At 46.7% G+C, this 21,516-nt stretch overlaps 2 protein-coding genes across 2 annotated transcripts in view; both read left to right on the plus strand.

The window, feature by feature from the left end:
- Positions 1 to 1,847: 1,847 nt before the first annotated feature.
- Positions 1,848 to 9,182, plus strand: DYNLL2 (dynein light chain LC8-type 2). The gene is made up of 3 exons (XM_082372116.1): positions 1,848 to 2,139; positions 4,921 to 5,059; positions 7,143 to 9,182. Exons 2-3 carry the CDS (start codon positions 4,928 to 4,930, stop codon positions 7,278 to 7,280), a joined length of 270 nt encoding a protein of 89 aa, XP_082228242.1. The 5' UTR covers positions 1,848 to 2,139; positions 4,921 to 4,927; the 3' UTR covers positions 7,281 to 9,182.
- Positions 9,183 to 9,323: 141 nt separating this feature from the next.
- The window catches only part of OR4D1 (olfactory receptor family 4 subfamily D member 1), a 94,356-nt gene continuing 82,163 nt past the window's right edge, over positions 9,324 to 21,516 (plus strand). Inside the window, exon 1 of the mRNA XM_082372097.1 lies at positions 9,324 to 19,009. The gene's annotated coding sequence lies outside the window, so the exon portion shown is untranslated. The remainder of the gene's footprint in view (positions 19,010 to 21,516) is intronic.

Raw genomic sequence — 21,516 nt, forward strand, 5'->3', positions numbered from 1 at the left:
CAGTTACTATGTTGCATAGTAATTATCCTAAACAGTAAGCAGTTTACATAAATAGTAGTAATTAGCATAGCACAAGTTTCCCAAACTGTGTCCTGTGGAACGGTAGTTCCTGGAGATGTTAATAAATGTTTGGATAAAAAAGGTCTTTGGAGTCAGATAAGCTTAGGAAATGCTGGTATAATTTAGATAGGGCACCCAACACCTAGTTTACAGTTTTATTTTTTCTCTGTCAGGAGGATAGTGGAAAGGCTAAAAGTGTAGGCGCTGGGAATTAAATACTGCTGCTGACAAGCTGGGGAATTTGGGGCAAGTTACTGAAATTCTCTAAGAGGTAGTTTCCTCCTCCCCACACGTGCCCCGCCCCCCATTCATTCACACTGAGGCTGACATCAGAATACCCTTGGTGTGAGGGGATACCACAAGCCTTGCCTGTTTCTTTCACATCTCCTGATTGAGGTTGAAGATGATAGAGCAGGTTGGGAAAGCATAAGTGGGAGGGGATGATTTTCTAGGTTTCCCCTGACTCATAATGAACACTAAATTATGATGCTCCAAATCAGAGCAGGTCAGGGCCAGAACAAGCCTGACTTCCTGACCATGGTTTGGGGCAATGAAGGGTTAGGGTTAGGGTTATAGGATGAGTGGAAGCTTCTTAATCCTTACTGTGTGGCCCAAATGCTTGGCTCCCCATAAAGACCCTCGCCACCCCTTCAGGTAGACACTTCCTTTGGAAAGAAAAGAGCAGCTTCTTCCTGTTCTCCTTAGGAGGTGGGCGGTGTGGCATGGAGGGCAGGCACTCCCCCAGTGTGCACAGGCATTTACACACACACCCACAAACCCCAGGGGGACTGCTGCCTAGAAGCACCTCTTTTCAGCCTAGAAGCCAGGTCCAGGCCTGACCTGTGGTGGTCTGGCAAGGGCTCCCCGCTCTCTGTTCCTTGTTTCTCTCCTTTATAAGGTGAGGAATACGGATGGGGTGAATTTTAAGGCTCCTGGCTGTACACACATGCTTTGGTTTGTACCTCTAGGGGATGCTATTCACTCCCCCTCTAGTCCTGTCTAACCAGACGGGTAGACTGACTGGAAATGGCTTACTCTCATCTCTCTTCCAGGGGCCTGTGTATCAAAGACAAACCTCCCCTCTCACAATCGCGCTTAGGGTTTGCCTCCATTGCTCTTGAAGATAAACAGCATCTGGGGCCCCAGCTGGGAGTTTAGGTCCTGTGGCCTTGAGACTCCGAACAAAGGCAGAGCAGGAAGGGGAAGGGGCCTTCCCAGAAAGTGAGAGGAGAGGGGAGCCCTGGGGCTGTTTATGGCTTTACCTCTCCGTAGGGCTGGCTGTCCTCTCCTTCCCACAGTTTTGGGGGGCTGGAAGGGGTCCTGTCTTTTCCTCTAAAGCTGATGACTTCACCTCCTTCCCCTTCCTCTTTCTAAGGTTAGGATCTCTACTCCTTCCCCATGGGCTCCCAGGATCTGAAATCCCCATCCCACTCTCTTCCTTTATTCTTCTTCGAATTGGAGTCTTTACGCCCCTCCCTCTTTTTCTCTCTCCTTGAACCCGGCCTCTTTATTCCTTTTTAGGCCTGGCCTCTCCAGCCCTGGATTGAGGGGTCTATATACTTTTTTTTTCTCTTCTGAAGGCCACGTCTCCCTCCCCCAACCTTTCCCAGCTCCCCCTCCCCACCCCCTCCCTCCGTCCCGAGGCATTGTGGGAGGAAACAAGATGTGGGGCGAGAGCGGCGCGGGGAGAAGCCCGCAGTGCGGGGCCGAAAGGGCCCAGCCAATGGGGAGCGCGGACGGCGGCGCGCGCGGCGGGGGGGCGGGGCGGGGCGCTATTTCAGTCGGGGGGTCGTGCATCTGCCGAGCTCGAGGCAGAGCGGAGCAGAGCTGCGACGTGCAAGCGCGGAGCTGGCTAGCTGGCAGGCGGGCCGGCGGGCGCGAGGCGGAGCGCGGGCGGCGGGAGAAACTCGAGGGCGGAGGGCGGCGGCGCGAGTGCTCGGCCCGGGCCTGCGGGAGCCGGAGACCGCGGCGGCGGCGGTGGCTGCTGCCAGAGGAGCCGAGGGGACACCGCCCTGCCCGCGCTCTGCCTCAAGCCATCCCTGCTCCCCCGGGACCCCGCGCGGACTCGCCTCCGTAAAGGTGAGCGGTGGGTGGAGGCTGCCCCGGGGCGGCGGCCCAGGGCAGTGCTGGCCTCGGCGTGACGCCCCCGGCGCCTCTCCTGCTCAGGGCTGCGCCACCCTGTGCCCTCCCGACCCTGGGGCCCCCGGCTGCAGAGGTGAGGCCTCCCGCCCCCCGGAATCTCCCTGCGCGCTCGGAGGCCCTTGCTGTCTGGGCCGAGGGAGAGCCGCGGAGCGGGCTCGGGCGTGACGCGGTTCGTCCCGCCGTCGCCACCCTCTGGGGCGTCCTTCCTGCAGCGAGGACGCCCAGTCACTCCGGCGCTGCTCTAGGCCGGACGGGGGAGGGCGGCCGGCCGGGCGGAGGTCCGGGGGGAGGAGGCTTTCTCCTGGCCCAGGTGCCGGCCTTCGGGATCGCAGCCCACTGGAGGATGGGGTGGTGGAGGGAGACGGCCCCTTGGGGATCCGAAGGGAGGAAATACAAGCGTTTGTGCGTGTTGGGGGCTGGGGAGGGCGGGTCGTTTCGTTCGGAGGCTTGGTCTTTTTGTCGCAGGGCCGGGGATAGAGGAGAGTGAGCTGTCCTGGAGTGCCCTTTTCGCTTTTCAGAGGAGCCCCTGGCTCGTGACCGAGGCAGCTGGCCTGGGGCCCTGTGGTCATCCTTCAATCTGGAGGCCCAGGTCCCTTGCTTTTTTTTCTTTTTTTTTTTTTCCTTCCCCGGGGGGGAGGGGCTACGTTGGCCCCTCCCTTTCCTTTTCTCATTGGCACCTTGGACGGGGGAGACTGGGGCTAGGCCTCACTTCTCAGACGCCTGGGGGGTCCGGGGTGAAGAATCGTGGCATTGTAGTCACAAGACGAACGTTATGTAACTGCAGGCTCTCCTGGAGGGTGAGGTGGTTTTAATTACTGTGACAAAGTTGTTTCTTTGGACTTTGGGAATGAGGCAGTGGGGCAGGTGAGCTTGCTGGGAAAACGGGTGCTGATTTCATACTTTAATCAGGCCCCACCCCACCCTTGGATTTGTAAACAGTGCCCCCTTCCGAGTGGTAACCTGGGATAGGCCACCAGGTGACACTAGTTTTCTTCACACTTAGCGAGCCTTGTAATAGAACATTCTCCCTGTGCTGCTGCTGTTGTACCTTTGTGCAAACCCATTGAAGTTGCCACATTTATCTTATTTTAGCCATTGTTTTTTACAAAGAAGACGTTGGTTTGCCCCAGGTCCTATAGACAACTAGGCCTTGAACAGGGTGTTCCTGACCCTTTCCTCAGCCCCAGCTGGTGCTCGCAGACTCCTCTTGAGGCTCTGACTTTCCCTCTCGGGCGTACGGGAGCACAGGGTGCTGGGGCACTAAGCCTTTGCTCTGCCAGCCTTTGCAGAAGTGGAACCAGCCCTGCTTAATTTGCCAGTGTGAGACAAAGGTGCCCCGGATGCAGTAAAGGGTTGCCTGGCTAGCAACTGGCACGCATGCCTCCTTTGCATCTAGTGCAGGCTGAAGAAGTAGTCATGAATTCTGCTTCCCTTTTCAGCCCACCCAGCCCACAGGCTAGCGTGGACTCAGATCAGGGTGGCCTGGAATGATACCAGGGATCTCTCCTTGAGCAGTCAGGTCCCTGTGTAGCTTTGTATCAGATAGGGCTGCAACGACAACATCTTTTATCCACTGGGCAGGCCACAGAGTGGCGCTTTGGGGGAGTAGCACATGAGGTGGGGGGTGGATTGTTACTGCTCTCTGTGATGGGACTGTGGTCAAGGACAGAGGGTAGGATTTTGCAGCTCATCTCTTTTCCTGCAAAGCACCTCACACGCCATAGACTGCTAGGCAGGCCGTGGCCAGCCCTCTTGGAATTCCTGTCATCCTAGGAGGGGACCATGCAAGGTGAGCCCTGGAACTCTGGTTGCTATAGGATGAATGCAGTGTCTTAGATAGTGGGGATGTGAAACAGTACTGTTAAAATAATAATTCTTTACCTTTTGTTGTCTCTGTCACCACTGGGCATTGGTAGCCTAGGGCTTGACAGTCTTTTTCTGTGAAGGGCCAGATAGTAAATATTTTAGGCTTTACAGGCCATATAGTTTCTTACAACTATTCAACTCTGCCGTTGTAGTGTGTTCCTATGAAACTGTTTACAAAAGCAGGCTGAATCTGGCTAACGGGCGAGACCATTGTATAGACTGTCCTTGTTTGCAGTGTTCTCATATAACCTTAATTAATCCTTACAACAACTCTTGATAGAGATATCCTCATTGCTAAAATAGAGGTAATCAAATGCAGAAGGGCTAAGTAACTTGTCCACGGACCAGAAGTCAGACCTAATTCATCTTTCCACTTTGATACCAATGATACAATAATGGTCATTAAATCAAGGGCTTATTATATTCAGGTGTTGCACCACCGGGTTTACCCTGAGGTTAACTCAAGTCCGCATTTTAAGATGATGAATGAGAGCACAAAGTTTAAGCAACTTGCCCAAGGACACAGCTGGTAGATGGTATATTGTAACATCTTGGCTATTGGTGCTATTCAAAATATTGGAAATAGATAAATTTAGAGTTGGAAAAGCCTCATTTTACATGTGATAAAAACTGATGGCTTATTATGTTTTTTTAATTATTTACCTTGTGTTTCCCAGACTTGGCGACCATGTCTCTGCTAAAATCTTAGGAGCTCCCTTTTCTAATGCCTCATATCTGTGTTTTCTATTGGCCTCATCTTCTGTGCTCTCCTCTCCCAGCCCCACACCCAGCTGTTAGTGTTCATTGCCCAGAGCATGGGATTGCAGCCTCACCTCTCTGCTTCTTCTGCAGTGTCACGATGTCTGACCGGAAGGCAGTGATCAAGAACGCAGACATGTCTGAGGACATGCAACAAGATGCCGTTGACTGCGCCACGCAGGCTATGGAGAAGTACAACATAGAGAAGGACATTGCTGCCTATATCAAGAAGGTGTGCTGGGAGAGCTGTGGTTGGTGGTCAGGGGTAGGGATGGATAGCTGAGCTATGCCCCAGGGAGGGCTGGAGCTGGGGGCATAGGAAAGTAGGTATATTCCATGCAAACAGAACCCTACGAACTTGCAAAGGAGATAAATTAGGGGATGATTCTTATTTATTAAAGCATTTACCTTAAGAGTTCTTAATAGGAACTCTGCCGGGGTTGTGTGTATGTTTACAGATAGTTATGTGACTGCAAAAGCAATGGGGAGTGAAGCTTCAGGATTAAATATAACTGTCCCAATTCAGAACTGTTTAAAATGAAGATCAAGGATGTTTGAATGGATAACATAAGATCATATACAAATTTTCAGGGAGGGAGCTGCATCATTTAAAGTGGGATAGCCCTATAAGTAATTCTCATTATGTAGGAGGTTTCCTTTTCTTTAAAAGGACTCAGGTGGGGAGTTCCCTGGCCGTCCAGTGGTTAAGACTTGGTGCTTCCACTGTCATGGGCCGGGTTCAGTCCCTGGTCAGGGAACTAAGATCCCACAAGCCGAGCTGCGCGGCCAAAAAAAAAGGGACTCACGTACTAAATCGTCCCTTTCTCCCTACCTTCTTGAGGAAAGGGTGGGCTTGAATATATATATATATTTTTAATAGATGAGCATTACTGGGGCAATAGGTTTAGTCCCTGAAGAATTCCTGGGTGAATGGATATAGTTAACATATATATAGTGAGGAAGCTGCTGAGCTAGAGGTGAAAGGTGGTCCCCAGGGTCCCTGATTCCCAGTCAGGGTCCATGTCCATTGGTGGCATAGTCCCAGTCTTTGATACTCTTAATTCTGGTATCCCAAGGATGCCTAAGAGCCATGGCATTCTGGTCCATACAGGTGGTAGAGTGTCCTTGAGTTTTACAGAACTCTTTCCTTTCTGTATGGGTGGTATGAGAAGAGGAAACTGGGGTCCTGAGAGACTTTCTCTTTCTGTGTGTGTAGCCAGGGGGTGCAGAGCTGGCAAGGCTGCTAGGCGTGCTGGTTCCTTGTTGAGTGATGGTTTTTCTGTTCTATTCAGGGAGAGAATGTAGAATCATGGACTCTTAGGGCCAGAAGAATCGCTTTCTCGTTTTGCTGATGGGGGAAATGGGGAAGCAACTATGGCTCTCCTACGTTACACAGGGTCTTCAGTCAGGAATAAAGCTGAGTGTGGTGACCCACGCCCTTTCCACTGTTTCCTATACCTTTTGGAGTTACGTGGTATGGGGGCTGTGAGGAGGCTAAACAAGTTGCAGGTTGAGCCCCTAGGGGCCCGAGCCCCAAGGTTGGCAGCATTGCTGGGCCCACGGCGGAGGGCTGCTGTCCTTTCACAGCCATGGCAGGATGCATCTAGAACTGAGCCATCTGCTTCCTGCTGGGTCCACAGAGTGGGAAGGTCTGTCTAATAAGGTCGTGAGGATTTCTGAGCTGGCTTTGGTGCTGAACTTGTTCTACCCCTGAGAGAAGTGAGGGAATTGCCTTGATCTCATGGTTGAGGTCCTTTTTCTGGTGCTTACAGCCCACATAGTGCCTGGCACCCTGGGGTGTCTTTAATGTTGGCTTACACAGAATTGCTTCCTGGTACTCCTGCAAGTACTCCGGGTACTTTTGTTCCCCGTTTTGCTCTAGTGTCTTGGTTTTTGGCATTTGGAAAATGCTGGTCTAGTAACGTGAGAGGTAGCAAGTGGCAAGGCAGGGAGGCTTGCTCCTCTTTTGCTCAATGCTGCGTGACACTGGAGTGGTCATTTATTCCACTGGCTTTTCTGATTCCCTTGCTGAAGAATTGTGGGGTGGGCTTTTGAAAAGCAGGGTAGCTAGAGGAATGAGAGATGATCAGGGTGTAAAGTGCTAGAGGGAAATAATGGAGCCTTTGTGGTGTTCCATTATTAACGAAGGCGTGTCCTAGCCAACCTTAGAACCTGAGCTCCTGAGGTTCAGAGGACCGAGGCCGTGGACTGGGGGCGGGGTGGGGCTGACAGCTAAACTAATCAGACTCTCATTCTGATTTCTCATCCTCCAGCTGTCCTAATCACCTTTGTTCTCTTTTTTATTCTTCTTTTAGGAATTTGACAAGAAATATAACCCTACCTGGCATTGTATTGTGGGCCGAAATTTTGGCAGCTACGTTACACACGAGACAAAGCACTTCATCTATTTTTACTTGGGTCAAGTTGCAATCCTCCTCTTCAAGTCAGGCTAGGTGGCCGCAGTGAAGGTGTCAGTGGCGGCGGCAGTGATGGCAAGCAGGCGGCGTTGCTGGGACTGTTTTGCACTGGGGCCAGCATCAGGATGTCCTCTCCAATGGCTGTGCTACTGCATGGACTGTATACTCGATTTCATGTGTATGTCGCAGTAAACAAAACCAAACTTCTTTCTGTTTAGTTGCCTGGGGAAGAAGGCTGCTTTATGTTTATTTTTCAAGACTTAAATTTTTTTTTTTGGTTGTATTGCACTAGGAAATCTCTCCCACCCCTCTCTTTTCTCTTTCTCTCCCTATACAAATAAAGAGCCCTCAACTAAGCCTGTAAGACTAGGAGGGCTGGGGAAAAGAAATAGGTTTCTGGAGGTGGAACTAAAACTGTGCAGCTGCCTCTTCCTGGTGGTGGATGCTGCTTTGGGAGGGCCAGGGAGGCTGCAGTGTTAGGATTGACCAGGAGAGAGGGATAGGAAGGAGGGTAGGGGGATTGATCTAGTACCAGGGAGAATATTCCACTGAACTGTGATTCCACGGCTTGGGGCAGAGGGTGGGGCAGGGGCTGGATTCTTTAAGGGGCCCTGAGACGTGTTTGTCTGTGGTGTGTGGGAGTGGGGAGCAGACTTATCTTGCTGTCTTTGTCAGAAGAATTTCTAAGTGAGGGCTGTGTCTTTTATTCTTTTATTCTTCCTGCCAGAGCTCATGCTAGGAGGATGTTGAGGGTAGGATTAGCTTGATTTTTTTTCTTTTCATTCTTCTCTCCTTCTGTCTGCTCCCTGCTTAGCTCTCTGTTTTCTCATTCCTCCGGAGTTCTCTTAGAGCAGCCCCTGGTAGTTGGCTGGCAAGGGAATTTCTGGTGACTAGTTCTTAGTTAGGTCTTAGCAATCAAACCAAATCAATGTGTCCCTTGATTTTCCTCTGTGTATATGTGTGTTGAGTGTGTGTATATCTTGGTTTGGGGTAGAGGGGAGGGAGGGGCAGGACTGTGGAATCTCTAGGGTGTATGCGTAGAAGAGTAGGCCTTTATGTTAAAAACCTCTGGGGGCCTCTGTTTTGGGGGTGAAGACGGGTATCCCCCTACCCCGCCTCAGCCATCTGGCCTAGACACTGCTTGCCCTATGGCTGTCTGCTCCCAGGAAGGCTTTAGGAGGATAGTCCAGGATGAGGTCATGCTACCATCCATCCTGGAGCTGGGTCTCAGTGGAGAGGGAAAGTGACTTTGTGAATGGTGGCAGCCTCTTGTGGGAGGCAGGGGTGGAAGTGTGATAAAGGGCTGTTGAGGGGCTTTGGGGGAACTTTGGAGGAGGTCAGTCTTGCAGTGGTGAAGCCAGGAATTAGGGGATGGAGCAGGACCGCTAGTGGGAGGAGATTCCAAGGGGAGTGCTCGGGAAATCTTGTCTGTGGATCAAACGGGGATGGGGTGGGGGATGGGGTGGGGGGAGTCATTACTGATTGAGCTGTTGATTCTTGTGAATCGCATTAAACACTCTCATGTGTAGGGTTGATGCTGTGGAGGGGGTTTGGGATCCAGCTCATTCTCTCTTTTTTTTTTCCCAAGTCCATCCTAGAGGTTGGTGGGGAGGCAGGAGAATGCCCCCTTCTCAAGCCTTTAGTGTGTGCTGAGCTTTCTTTTTGATGCTAACAGGGGAGGGTGGGGACTGGGATGGTGAGTGAGTTCCCTGTATCAAACCCTTTGGTGGGCATGAGACTGAGTGCTTGAGTTTAGGTTTATTTTTTTATGAATGTCCAGATCCGTTTCCCCCTGCCCTCCCAGACTTGTGTGGCCAGTTGGAAACGTCTGGTTTGTGTTCCTCTCTCCCTCGTTTCTGGAGCAGGGGCTGAGACCCCGCCACATCTCCTGTGCTCTGCATCCACGCCTCTTTTGGACATTAAAGGTCGATTGATGCACTTCTGAGCTGTTTGGGTTTCTTTGGGGGTAAAGGGGATGGCCTGGTGGCGGTGGTGCCACACATGGGTGGGGTGGGTATCTAGGGTGGAGTAGAATGGGGGCCAAAGAGATACTGAATCAGGTCTTAGTTAGAGGGCCTAGGCTTGGGCCCCTTAAGTGGAGGAAAATAACCAGCAGCACTCACCCACAAGATTTCTTGGGTCATTGGTGGAGGTGGTCTGGTGAGCCGCATTTTGAGTCTTCCATATAATAGATGCTGAGACCTGGAGGCTGTTTCTCTTAGCTCTAGCCACTCAGGAACGGAGAAGCTGAGGGTCTTCAGAAAGGTGGAAGCTGAGTGGTTCTCTGACTCTTGGGTTATCCTGGTTGTCCCACTTGGGGCTCCTGCCCACACACACCTGGAGAAGTCAGCAGTACCGAGACGCTTCTGAGAAGTATCTGCCCACCCGTGTGACCCTAAGCCACTGGTGTCTGGGCTTATGGCTACAATTCTTGTGGAGGGTGTTTGGGAGCAGAGGTGCTTTATACTCATTTCTGTTGTCAGTTATTCACTGAAAAACATTTCTGAGTTTTATACTTGGGCCTAGGATGCTGTTCACATAGGAGAACAGGACAGGGAAGTTCTGTTCTTTCATGGCACGTACATTCTAGTGGACAGAGCAGACGTACACATTAAAAAGCCAGTAGTGACAAATACTATCAAGGAAATAAACTGGGCAATGAGCTATCGGTGTTGGAGGTAGGTGGATCCGGTTCCTCCACATAGTTGAAAGTTGGTGGGCTGGATCCTGGGGAGAAAAACCTCCAGGGCAGTGAGGTCCTAAGGGAGTAAGACGAGGGGCTCTAGAACCTCAACTTCTGTTCCCACGTTTGCTGGTATGAATGATTTGACAGAGCTGGAGCTTTGGAGGAGGAGAGGGGGCCACGGTCCACATTTTATCTGCAATGGGTGCCTCTAGGGTCAAAACTCATCCTGTCCTGATGGGAGAGGCAGTCCAGGTAGCATCTGTGGACAGCACACTCCTGCACGGGTAGGTACATGGTGCTCATCTAGGAGGTTAATCCTGCAAGGCTTCCTGATGAGCCCCCACCCCATGGGGCCCAGGAGGGGCACCACGGGAGGATCGACTACAGAAGGGGCTGTGGAAGGCAGATGGGAACTGTGGCAAAGAGGAACGCAGCCACTGTCGGAACTGTGGCCAGGCAGAGGAAGCAGGAGCTTCAGTATCCCACCTCTCTTTCATCCTGTTCTCCAGTCTTCTGGGGACCTCCTTTTGGCTGAACCTAACAAAAGTCAGGCAGAGGACAAGGCTGACCCAGGGATGCAGTCTGTAGGGGTCAGCCCCCCTCCCCCCAGGGAACATAGCAGGAGAATGAATCTAAGAGGGGCAAACCAAACCAGCATGGTAGGAAATTCTCTGTTGCCGTGGGCAACGTGTCTGTCTCTCCCCAGAACTCTAGTGACCTCTCGCCTAGACGGAAGGTGTGGCCGTCTCCTAAACTATCCCCTTACTTCCTTCAGGTCTTTCCTCAAACATCCTCTTATAAGAGGGGCCTGCTGACACCCTACAGAAAATAGTACCACTCCCCCATCACTGTTAACCTTACCCAGTTTAATTCAGCATAGCGCCTGCCAATGCTTGACATTCGTTTACTTATTGATCTTTCACAAGTAGAACGTAAGCTTGAGAGCAGAGCCATTGTCTCTTTTCTTCACTGCTTTATCTTCAAGCCCCCAGAACAGCATCTGTGCTGTAAGGAATGCTTGATAAATGTTGATTGGCCAAATGAAAAAAGAGTGCAAGCAAGCATGGGCAACCCGGCTTTTCCCGAAGACACTTTTGCTTTTGGCTTGACTTCCGCTTGCTGGCCAAGCCCTGGAAAGGCGTCAGTGGGTCACTCCGCAAGTGTGTTCATGCCTCAGCCCTTCTTCATTGTCAGCTAAGGGAGAATGAAAGAGTGTGTTCATAAAGTACATTTTATTTTTAAAGCATTTCAGTTTATGTCCCTGAAACCTCCAAGCACCCCTCTGAGCTAGACCCCAGGCAGTCATTAGCCGTGTTTTTGGATAAACAAACTGAATCAGAGAGGGTGGGTGACTTGCCAAAGCACACATAGCTGGTAGTGTTACTAGTGCCCAGGCACTGTGACTTATAAGGGCTGACCTGGGTTTGACAGCAGTGGTCTCGCTGATACTCCTTGAGATTTAGGCCCAGCTCCCTGAGCTTGGGAGTGAATGCCCTGTTCACTGACGTTCCCTTTCCTGGGCTCTGCTTCAGCAAAGGCAATGAGGATAATTCCCAGGCCTTCTCTTCTCCTCACTACTCTTGTCTACTAAACATTGAGGAAGTGCCTCTTCCTTCTTGAAGCTTCATGAAAGGGGTAATGAGTCTTCTGGATTTAGGAGAGAGCAGACTCCCAGAGTTCTGACTCAGGACTCCCCTGACCTAAAGGCATAGCTTCCCTACCACTCTGGTAACAAGGAGTGACCTCTCATCTGTTGAGGTCATGTGTACCGGTGTGTGTATCTTTGTGACACAATGGGCTTGGTGTCCACACCAGTGTACGTGCATACTCCTATGCACAGACTGCTGCTGTACCAGTATAGAAGGGTTGATAAGAAAAGGTCAAGGAGGACCCAAGTCCTTGTGCCTCTCCTCCCTTGCTTTGTCCAAACAAAGATGTGTTTATAGTGAGGCTGCTGGACATTGCTGTCTTGGGCTTTAGAGAGAGGCCAAACATGCAAAAACAGTGTGGTGTTGTGGACAGAACTGGGGTTGAGTCCCAGCTCCTACACTTAACCACTGTATGAAGTTGGGCAAGTCATTTGACTCTGAAGTTTAATTTCTTCATCTGTAAAATGGGGATGATACCTATCTACCCTAAAGGGTGGTTATGAGGATCAAATGACATCATGTATGTGAAAGTGCTTTGAAATTGGAACAGGATGATGATGATGAAGATGCTGGTGATTAGGGTCGGTGATGATAAATCTTGGGGAAAGAATAAAGGATTCTGGGAAGTCAGGCCTCCCTGAATCTCCCCTCATGTCTCATTGTACTGGCCTTCTCCCGCGTTGTCCAATTGTATCATATTATAGAGAAGGAAATTAAGAACTGGACAGGGAAAGAAACTTACCTAAGATCTCATGGATGTTTGGGATAATTGGGATGTAGAACTTGGCCCCCTAACTCCCTGGCTGGTCTGATCCTGAGGTGGTAGAGGGGACTATCTTATCACTCGGCGCTAAGCCCCCTAACTGAACTCTGAAATGCCTTGTACTTGGTGATGGTGTACAATTCAGTGGTTTTTAGTATATTCAGAGAGTTGTGCAACCATCACCACTATCTAATTCCAGAACATTTTCATCACTCCTCAAAGAAACCTTGCACCCATTTGCAGTCACTCCTCATTCTTCCTTCTCTCTAGCCCCTGTAAACCACTAATGTATTTTCTATCACTGTGAATTTGCCTAGTCTGGACATTTCATATAAATGGAATCATACAATATGTGGCCTTTTGTGTCTGGCTTCTTTCACTTAGCATAACGTTTTCAAGGTTCATCTGTGTTGTAATATTTATCAGTACTTCATTCCTTTTTCTGGCCAAGTAATGTTCCACTGTATGGATATATCACATTTTATCATTCTGTTTATGTATCATTTGAGTGACTTTTGGGTTGGTTCCACTTTTTGCCTATTGTGACTAGTGCTGCTATGAACATTAATGTATAAGTTTTTGTGTGGACAGATGTTTTCAATTCTCTTGGGTCATTTTTTTTTTTTAATGTCAGTTTACTTTTCTATTTTTAAAAAATCTAGATAGATATCGGCAAATTTTTTTCTGTGAAGGGTCTGATAGTAAATATTTTAGGCTTTGTGGGCCATATGACATTGTGTATGTTGTGTATGTAGTTGTTCCAATTACTGAACTCTGCCATTGCAGCTTGCAAGCAGCCATAGCCAGTATGTAAACAAATAAGCATGAATATGTTCCAGTAAAACTTTAAACAGGCAGTGGGTTAGATTTGGCCTGTGGATTACAGTTTGTCAATCCCTAATTTAGATGATAGACTCACATAATCCAACATTCCAAAAGTACAAACAGTGAAAATCCTCCCTCCTACTTCTGTCCCAGAGCCCCGGGGCTCCCCTCCTTAGAAGCAATTAATATTATGAGATTTTGTATCCCCTTTCAGGGGCAGTTGATAAAGAGCATATTTTTAAAAATTAATTAATTAATTTATTTTTGTCTGCATTGGGTCTTTGCTGATGCACGGCTCTCTCCAGTTGCAGCGAGCGGGGGCCACTCCTTGTTGTGGTGTGCAGGCCTCTCATTGCGGTGGCTTCTCTTGTTGCGGAGCTCGGGCTCTATGCGCGTGGGCTTCAGTAGTAGTGGCACATGGGCTCAGTAGTTGTGGCTCGCGGGCTCTAGAGCGCAGGCTCAGTAGTTGTGGCGCATGGGCCCAGTTGCTCCTTGGCATGTGGGATCTTCCCGGACCAGGGCTCGAACCCGTGTCCCCTGCATTGGCAGGTGGATTCTTAACCACTGCGCCACCAGGGAAGCCCTATAAAGAGCATATTTTTAAGTGGTCGTGTAGCATTCCACTGCGTTACAGATAGTTTAATAAATATGAAAGGACTAACATATCCGAAGGCATGCCCTGAAAGACAGAACACTATTCTAGGAGTGTCGCCCTGACCTGCCCAGTTGATTCCTCCATTAGAATAATCCTTTGAACTCCTGGGATTTGCCCAGGAGTTTTGGGGGGCATGCCTGATGAATATGTTGAGTGATCCCTTTTGGATCAAAAACAAGCTCTGACTCTCAAGGGATGCAAGATTTTCTTAGGTGGTATTTGTGGCAGTCAGTTGCACCACAGAGATAGAGAGATGCAAGCTGTGGATATCTATCCTACCTATTCCATCTATCCATCCATCCTCTATCTTTCAATTATCTATCAATCAATTTATCTATTTATATCTATCTATCTATCCATCTATATTTATTGCGAGGAATTGGCTTTTGCCACTCTAGGGATCAGGTAGGCAAGTCTGGAATCTGTAGTGCATGCCATGAGGAAGGTCAGGCTGGAAACTCTCAGGCAGGCGCTGACGCTGCAGTACACAGGTGGAATTTCTTGAGGGAAACCTCAGGCCTTTCAATTGGTTGGATCAGGTCCACCCAGATTATCCAGGAAATTTCCTTTACGTAAAGTTAACTGATTGTAGATGTTATCACATTTACAAAATACCTTCACAGCAACACCTATGTTAGTGTTTGAATATCTAGGTACTAGAGAGTAGCCAACTTGACACATAAAACTGATCATCACAGACCACATCTGGTCAACCTGGCACCAATACACATCTCCTAAACCATACTTAATCTCCAAATAAAGACAATAACAAAGTCATATTTCCACCTAACATGATACAATTATTCTGTGTACAATTGAAAATGTGCTAACCCTTTCCCCAGAAGAGGAGGCAAAGTCTTTGGATGATGTTCACTCCCCTCCTTGATAATCCTATAACTTCAATAATGTAAACTTAGTTTTTATTGGTATGTTTTATGTTAGATGACAAGGGGATAAGAGAGGGAAGAAAAAATACACAAACATTCTCACAATAAAATAAGGAATAAATACTCATAATAATACAGCCTTCAGTTCTGAAATTGGTCAGGTGGTCATAGCTGGTATTTATAACTACCTTCTTCTACTACCCATTCCATATTTCCTTTACCCTCAGCAAGCACCTCAGTGCTGGTTGTGGTTCTTTTCCTGGTGGGATGCCCCCAAACATCCATTCTTGAAGGGTCTGTGCCATTAGAAGTCTTGCCTGAATTGTGTTGTTATAGTATTTCATTGGCTTTAGTCACGGGCTATGATAGTACTAAGAGATGCCCTAAGGGATCTCCTGTATTCCAGACATACTTTTCCTTACCTCCATTATGTAGTAGCAGCCCACTTTCCCCTTGGCAGGCAGAATCAATCACCCCAGCCAGTCCAGTAACTCCCATCTTTGTCTGTTTATTTAGAAGGATGAGGAGTCCAAAATAGAGGTAGCAGTCTTAACTTCCAATTCAATGGAATCATTGTTGTGTTTCCAGGTGGAAGTGTTCCTCCCTTTGGAATGAAGATGTCTATATCAGCAAGCATATGGTTGTAGACAGGAAGCAAAATTTTTCTTATCAATCACTAGGGTTAATATTGAATGCTGCCATGCCATTTCCACTCCTTGATTCCTGGAACCATGAATCCTAGCTGTGGGAGAAATAACACCATGCATGGAATGCTGATTTGACGTTGCCCCAGCCCTGCAAGGTGTTGCCACCTAGCTAGTTCTGTAACTGGATCTTCAAAAGGCCATTCAACCTTTCTATCAAGCCAGCTACTTCAGGATGGCGGGCAATATAGTAAGACCAGTAAAGTCCACGAACATGAGCCCATTACTGCACTTCATTTGCTGTGAAGTGAGTTCCTTGACTAGAAGCAATGCTGTGTGGAATACCATGATGGTGGATAAGGCATTCTGGAAGTCCACAGATGGCAGTTTTTGCAGAAGCATTACATGCAGGGAAAGCAAATCCATATCCAGAGTAAGAACAAAGCACTATCCCTTCCATGATGGAAGCAATCCAATGTAATCAATCTGCCATGAGGCAGCGGGCTGATCACCCCAGGGAATGGTGCCGGGTCTCAGGGTTGGTCTTTGCTGCTGGCAGACTGGGCCCTCAGCACTGGCTGTAGCCAGCTTGGCCTCGGTGAGTGGACGCCCACGTGGCTGAGCCCACGCATAGCCTCCATCCCTGCCATCTGGCTGCTTTGCTTATAAGCCAATGGGCAATGACGGGGCGGCTGGTCACCCTATCCCCCTGATTACTAAAGTCCTCTGTGGAGGTCACCCTTTGGTGAGCATTCACATGGGACATAAATATCTTCACATTCCTTGCCCATTCAGAGAGGCCTATGACCTAGATTCCTTGTCACCAATTTTCCAATCACGTTCCTTCCAAGTCCCTGGCTATCTAGTCAAATCATTGGCCACAGCTCATGAACCAAACTTATGCCTCTGGCCATTTCTTTTCAAAATGAACAGCCAGGTGCCCTGATCAGAGTTCTGCCCTCAGGGAAGATTTACCTTCACCGCTGTCCTATAGGATGCACTAGAAAGGGCTGCAGTGCTGTAGCTATCCACTTTTGGGGGATGCCTACATATCGTGCAGAACCATCTGTAAACCAGTCCTGAGTTTTCTCTTCCTCAGTCAGCTGGTTATAGGGAACTCCCCATGAGGCCATAGGGGCAGGCTGGGAGAGAAAAGGCAATGTGGCAGGAGTAGGGACTATGGGTGTTTGGGCCACTTCATACCAAAGAAAAAGAACTGAGATATAGATATTTATATATATGTGTATAAATCCCTACACCATATATAATATACATTCATACATATATTATACCATTGATAATATATGAGCAATAAGATAATATCAGTATATGATTCTGATAGGTATGTTAGGATATATAATATATTAATATATGATATATTCTCTCTGTGTAAAGAGATTTACTGTAAGTATATATTCTCTCTGTGTAAAGAGATTTACTGTAAGTACTTGGCTTATGTGTTTGTGGAGGCTGGCTAGGCAAGTTTGAAATCTGTAGACTGGCAGGCTGGGACTCTGATAGGGAAGCTCCAGTCCACAAGCAGAATTTCTTCTTCCTCAGGGAAACCTCAATTCTGTTCTTATTTATTTATTTATTTGGCTGTGTTGGGTCTTCGTTCCTGCGCGTGGGCTTTTCTCTGGTTGCAGAGAGTGGGGGCCACTCTTCGTTGCAGTGCACAGGCTTCTCATTGCAGTGGCTTCTCTTGTTGTAGAGCACAGGCTCTAGGCACGCGGGCTTCAGTAGTTGTGGCATATGGACTCAGTAGTTGTGGCTTGCGGGCTCAAGAGCACAGGCTCAGTAGTTGTGGTGCACGGGCTTAGTTGCTCCGTGGCATGTGGGACCTTCCTGGACCAGGGATGGAACCTGTGTCCCCTGCATTGGCAGGCGGATTCTTAACCACTGCGCCACCAGGGAAGCCCTCAATTCTGTTCTTAATGCCCTTCAACTGAGTGGATCAGGCCCACCCATATTATCCAGGATAATCTCCTTTCCTTCTTTCTTTCAACTGATTGTAGATATTAATCTCATCTACAAAACACCTTCACAGAAACACCTAGATTAGTATTTGATTGAATAATTTGGTACCATAGCCTAGCCAAGTTGACACATAAAACAACTGACAGAATTTATAAACTGAGAAAGTTGTAACTTCTCATAGAGGAACCCAAACATGTTCAAAGAGGCAGGTCATTTTTAAAAACAGTTTTATTGTAGTGTAATTGACATACAATAAATTGCATGGATTTAAAGTGTACAATTTAATAAGTTTTGACACATGTATATACCATTAAAACTATCACCACAATTAAGATAGGAAACATTCCCATCACACCCAAAAGTCTCCTCATAACCCCTTGTAATCCCACCCTCTCCCTTCCTTGCCTCCCTTGCAGCCCCTGTCACCAGACAACCACTGATCTACTTTTTGTCCCTATAGATTAGTTTGCATTTTCCAGAATTTTATAAAAATGGAATCATACAATGTTACTCTTTCTGGGTCTGGTTTCTTTCACTCAGCATAATTATTTTGAGATTCATCCATGTCGTTCTTCTGTGTATCATAGTTTATTCTTTTTTGTTGGTGAGTAGTATTCCAGTGTATGGATATATAAGATGTATTAATCCATTCCCTAACTGAAGGACACTTGGGTTTCCATTTGGTGATTATGAATAAAGTTGCTATAAACATTTGTGTATAAGTTTTATATTAATGTCGGGTTTTATTTCATTTGGATAAATAAGAGTGGGATTGCTGGATTTTATGGTAAGTGTTTGTTTACGTTAAAAGAAACTGCCAAACTATTTTCCAGAGTGGCCACACCATTTTACATTCCCACCAGCAATGTATGAGAGTTTCATTGGCTTCCATCTTGTTAACACTAGCTATTGTCAGTTTTTCTTTTTTAATTTTAACTTTTCAGATAGGTATATAGTGATATCTCATTGTGTTTTTTGTTTGTTTGTTTTGTTTTTTATTAATTAATTTATTAGTTATATTTGTTTGCACTGAGTCTTTGTTGCTGCACGCGGGTTTTCTCTAGTTGTGGTGAGCGGGGGCTACTCTTCATTGTGGTGCACAGGCTTCTCATCGTGGTGACTTCTCTTGTTGTGGAGCACGGGCTCTAGGCCGTGAGGGCTTCAGTAGTTGCAGCACGTGGGCTCAGTAGTTGTGGCTCGCAGGCTCTAGAGCGCAGGCTCAGTAGTTGTGGCGCACGGGCTTAGTTGCTCCATGGCATGTGGGATCTTCCCAGACCAGGGCTCGAACCCGTGTTCCCCGCATTGGCAGGCAGGTTCTCAACCACTGCGCCACCAGGGAAGCCCCATCATTGTGGTTTTGATTTACATTTCCCAAATGACAAATGATGTTGAGCATATTTTCATGTGCTTATTTACTACCTGTATATCTTTGCTCATCTTTTTATTGTGCTGTTTGTTTTCTCATTGTTGAGTTTTCAAAATTTCTTATATGTTCTGGAAAGAAGTCCATTATCAAATATAAGATTTGCAAATATTTTCTCTTGATCTATGACTTGTCTTTTCATTCTCTTAATTGTCTTTCACAGAGAAAACGTTTAAAGCATTTTGATAAGTCTAATTTTTTTTTCTTTTTTTCATAGTGCTTTTGGTCTATCTAAGGACACTTTGCATGACCCGAGGTAACAAAGGTTTTCTCCTATTTTTTTTTTCTAAAAGTTTTAGAGTTTTACATATAGATCTATAATCCATTTGGAATTAACTTTGTATATGATATGAGGTATGTATGGATCGTGGTTTATTTCTCTTCTCATCTGTTCCTCCCTCCCTTCCTCCCCTCCCTTTGCATATTGTTTCCCTTCCAATGGTTTTATCATCATTTTTGAAAACACTCTCCGTTCTCCATTAAATTGCCTTTGCACCTTTGTAAAGATTCAATTGCCCATATCTTTATTTCTGGACTTTGTGTTCTGTCCCATCCATCTACTTGTCTATCTGTCTGCCAACATTGTACTGTAGTTTTATAGTAAGTCTTGAACTTCGGTAATGTAAATCCTCCAAGGTTATTCTTTTTCAAAATTAATTTGGGTATTCTAGTCTCTTTGCATATAAATTTACAAATCATGCTATCAATATTTGTAAAATATCTTTCTGGGATTTTTGTTTGGATTGCACTGAATTTATAGATCAATTTGGAGACAACTGACATCTTAACAATATTGAGTTTTCTGATCCATGAACCTGGTATTTCTCTTTTTTCTGGTCTTCTTTGATTGTTTCCCATAACTGTTCTGTAATTTTCAGTGTACAGATTCTGCACCTATTTTATTAGTTTATATCTAAGTGTTTCCTTTTTCTGTGCTATTGTAATAGTACTGTTTTTTTATGGAAATAATGTAGAATTTTTATTCTGTTGCATTTATATATTTATTTAATGTGTCAACATTATCATAGATTTTAAAAAATGTTTTATTATCTAGCAGAGATCGTTAGCTGCCATTATCCTTTTTTGGAATATTTTTAGGTGTTTTGCTTGTTTAAATTTTTCTTTTCTTTTTCTTTTTTTTAAATTTAATTTTTATTTTATATTGGGGTATAGTTGATTTACAATGTTGTGTTAGTTTCAGGTGTACAGCAAAGTGGTTCAGTTATACATATACATATATCCATCCTTTTTCAGAATCTTTTCCCATATAGGTTATTACAGAATATTGAGTAGAGTTCCCTGTGCTGTACAGTAGGTCCTTGTTGATTATCTACTTTATATATAGTAGTGTGTATATGTTAATCCCAAACTACTAATTTATCCCTCTCCTCCACCTTTCCCCTTTGGTAACCATAAGTTTGTTTTCTATGTCTGTGAGTCTGTTTCTGTTTTGTAAATAAGTTCATTTGTATCATTTTTTTAGATTCTGCATATAAGTGATATTATATGATATTTGTCTTTGTCTGACTTACTTCACTTAGTATGATAATCTCTAAGGCAACTTTAAAAGAATGTCCATTAACTGATGTATAGACGAAGGAAAGTGGTATATTCATACCATGGAATTTTTTGGGCCATGAAGAGGAATGGAGTGTGGATTCATGTATATAACGTGGATGAACCTTGAAAATGTTATGCTGAGCAAAAGAAGTCGGACACAAAAGACCACATAAAACCTGTGAGATAACAGAAGTTTATTGTTTTAGGTCACTAAATTTGGGGGTAATTTGTTACATAGCAATAGATAATGAATTCAGTGGGTTTGTAAGGATTAGTGTGAATAAGGGAATATATGTGAGATGTTTAACATATAGAAGGCCACCATGGACTTCCCTGGTGGCGCGGTGGTGCCAATGTAGGGAACATGGGTTCAATCCCTGGTCCGGGAAGATCCCACATGCCGCGGAGCAACTAAGCCCGTGCGTCACAGCTACTGAAGCCCGGCTGCCCTAGAGCCCATGCACTGTAAGTACTGAAGCCTGCGTGCTCTAGGGCCCACATGCTGCAACTACTGAGCCTGCATGCTGCAACTACTGAAGCCCACACACCTAGAGCTCGTGCTCTGCAACAAGAGAAGCCACTGCAATGAGAAGCCTGCACACCGCAAGAATAGCCCCCGATCGCCACAACTAGAGAAAAGCCTGTGCGCAGCAACAAAGACCCAACGCAGCCAAAAAAAAAAAAAAAAGAAAGAAAGAAAAAGGCCACCATGATGAATGGTGGCTGGTACGAGTGGGAAAAATGCCATCCAGCTCCAGAGGTTGTCTCTTGTGGGCAACCAGGGATGAGGAGAAGGGTGGGCCCAGGGGCAGGGCCTCAGCACCGGCCCCAGCTGGGCAGAGCCTCCTCAGGTCACTCTCTGCCTGCCCTGGAGAAAAAGGACATGGATACACATACACTCCTTCACCCCTTAATCTATATCTACCTCCCTTAGGGTGCTATCACTTCGTCTGTTGAATAGAGTTCTATAAATACTAGTTATACACTCTATAACAACTAGCATATAATTAATAATTACCTATATAACTAATATATACCAGCTATGTAAATAATCTTTAGTATTCATGTGCCTGAGGGCAAAGCCTTGCCTCATTGACTTCTGCACGTCCAACACAGTGCTCTGCACACAGCAGACACTCAGTGCAGATCTGTGAAAAGAACACATGAACAATCACGTGGGGAATAGCTGTTGAACTAAAAAAG

This window comes from Balaenoptera borealis (assembly GCF_965194805.1).
Source record: "Balaenoptera borealis genome assembly, chromosome: 20".
Taxonomy (NCBI): Eukaryota; Metazoa; Chordata; class Mammalia; order Artiodactyla; family Balaenopteridae; genus Balaenoptera; species Balaenoptera borealis.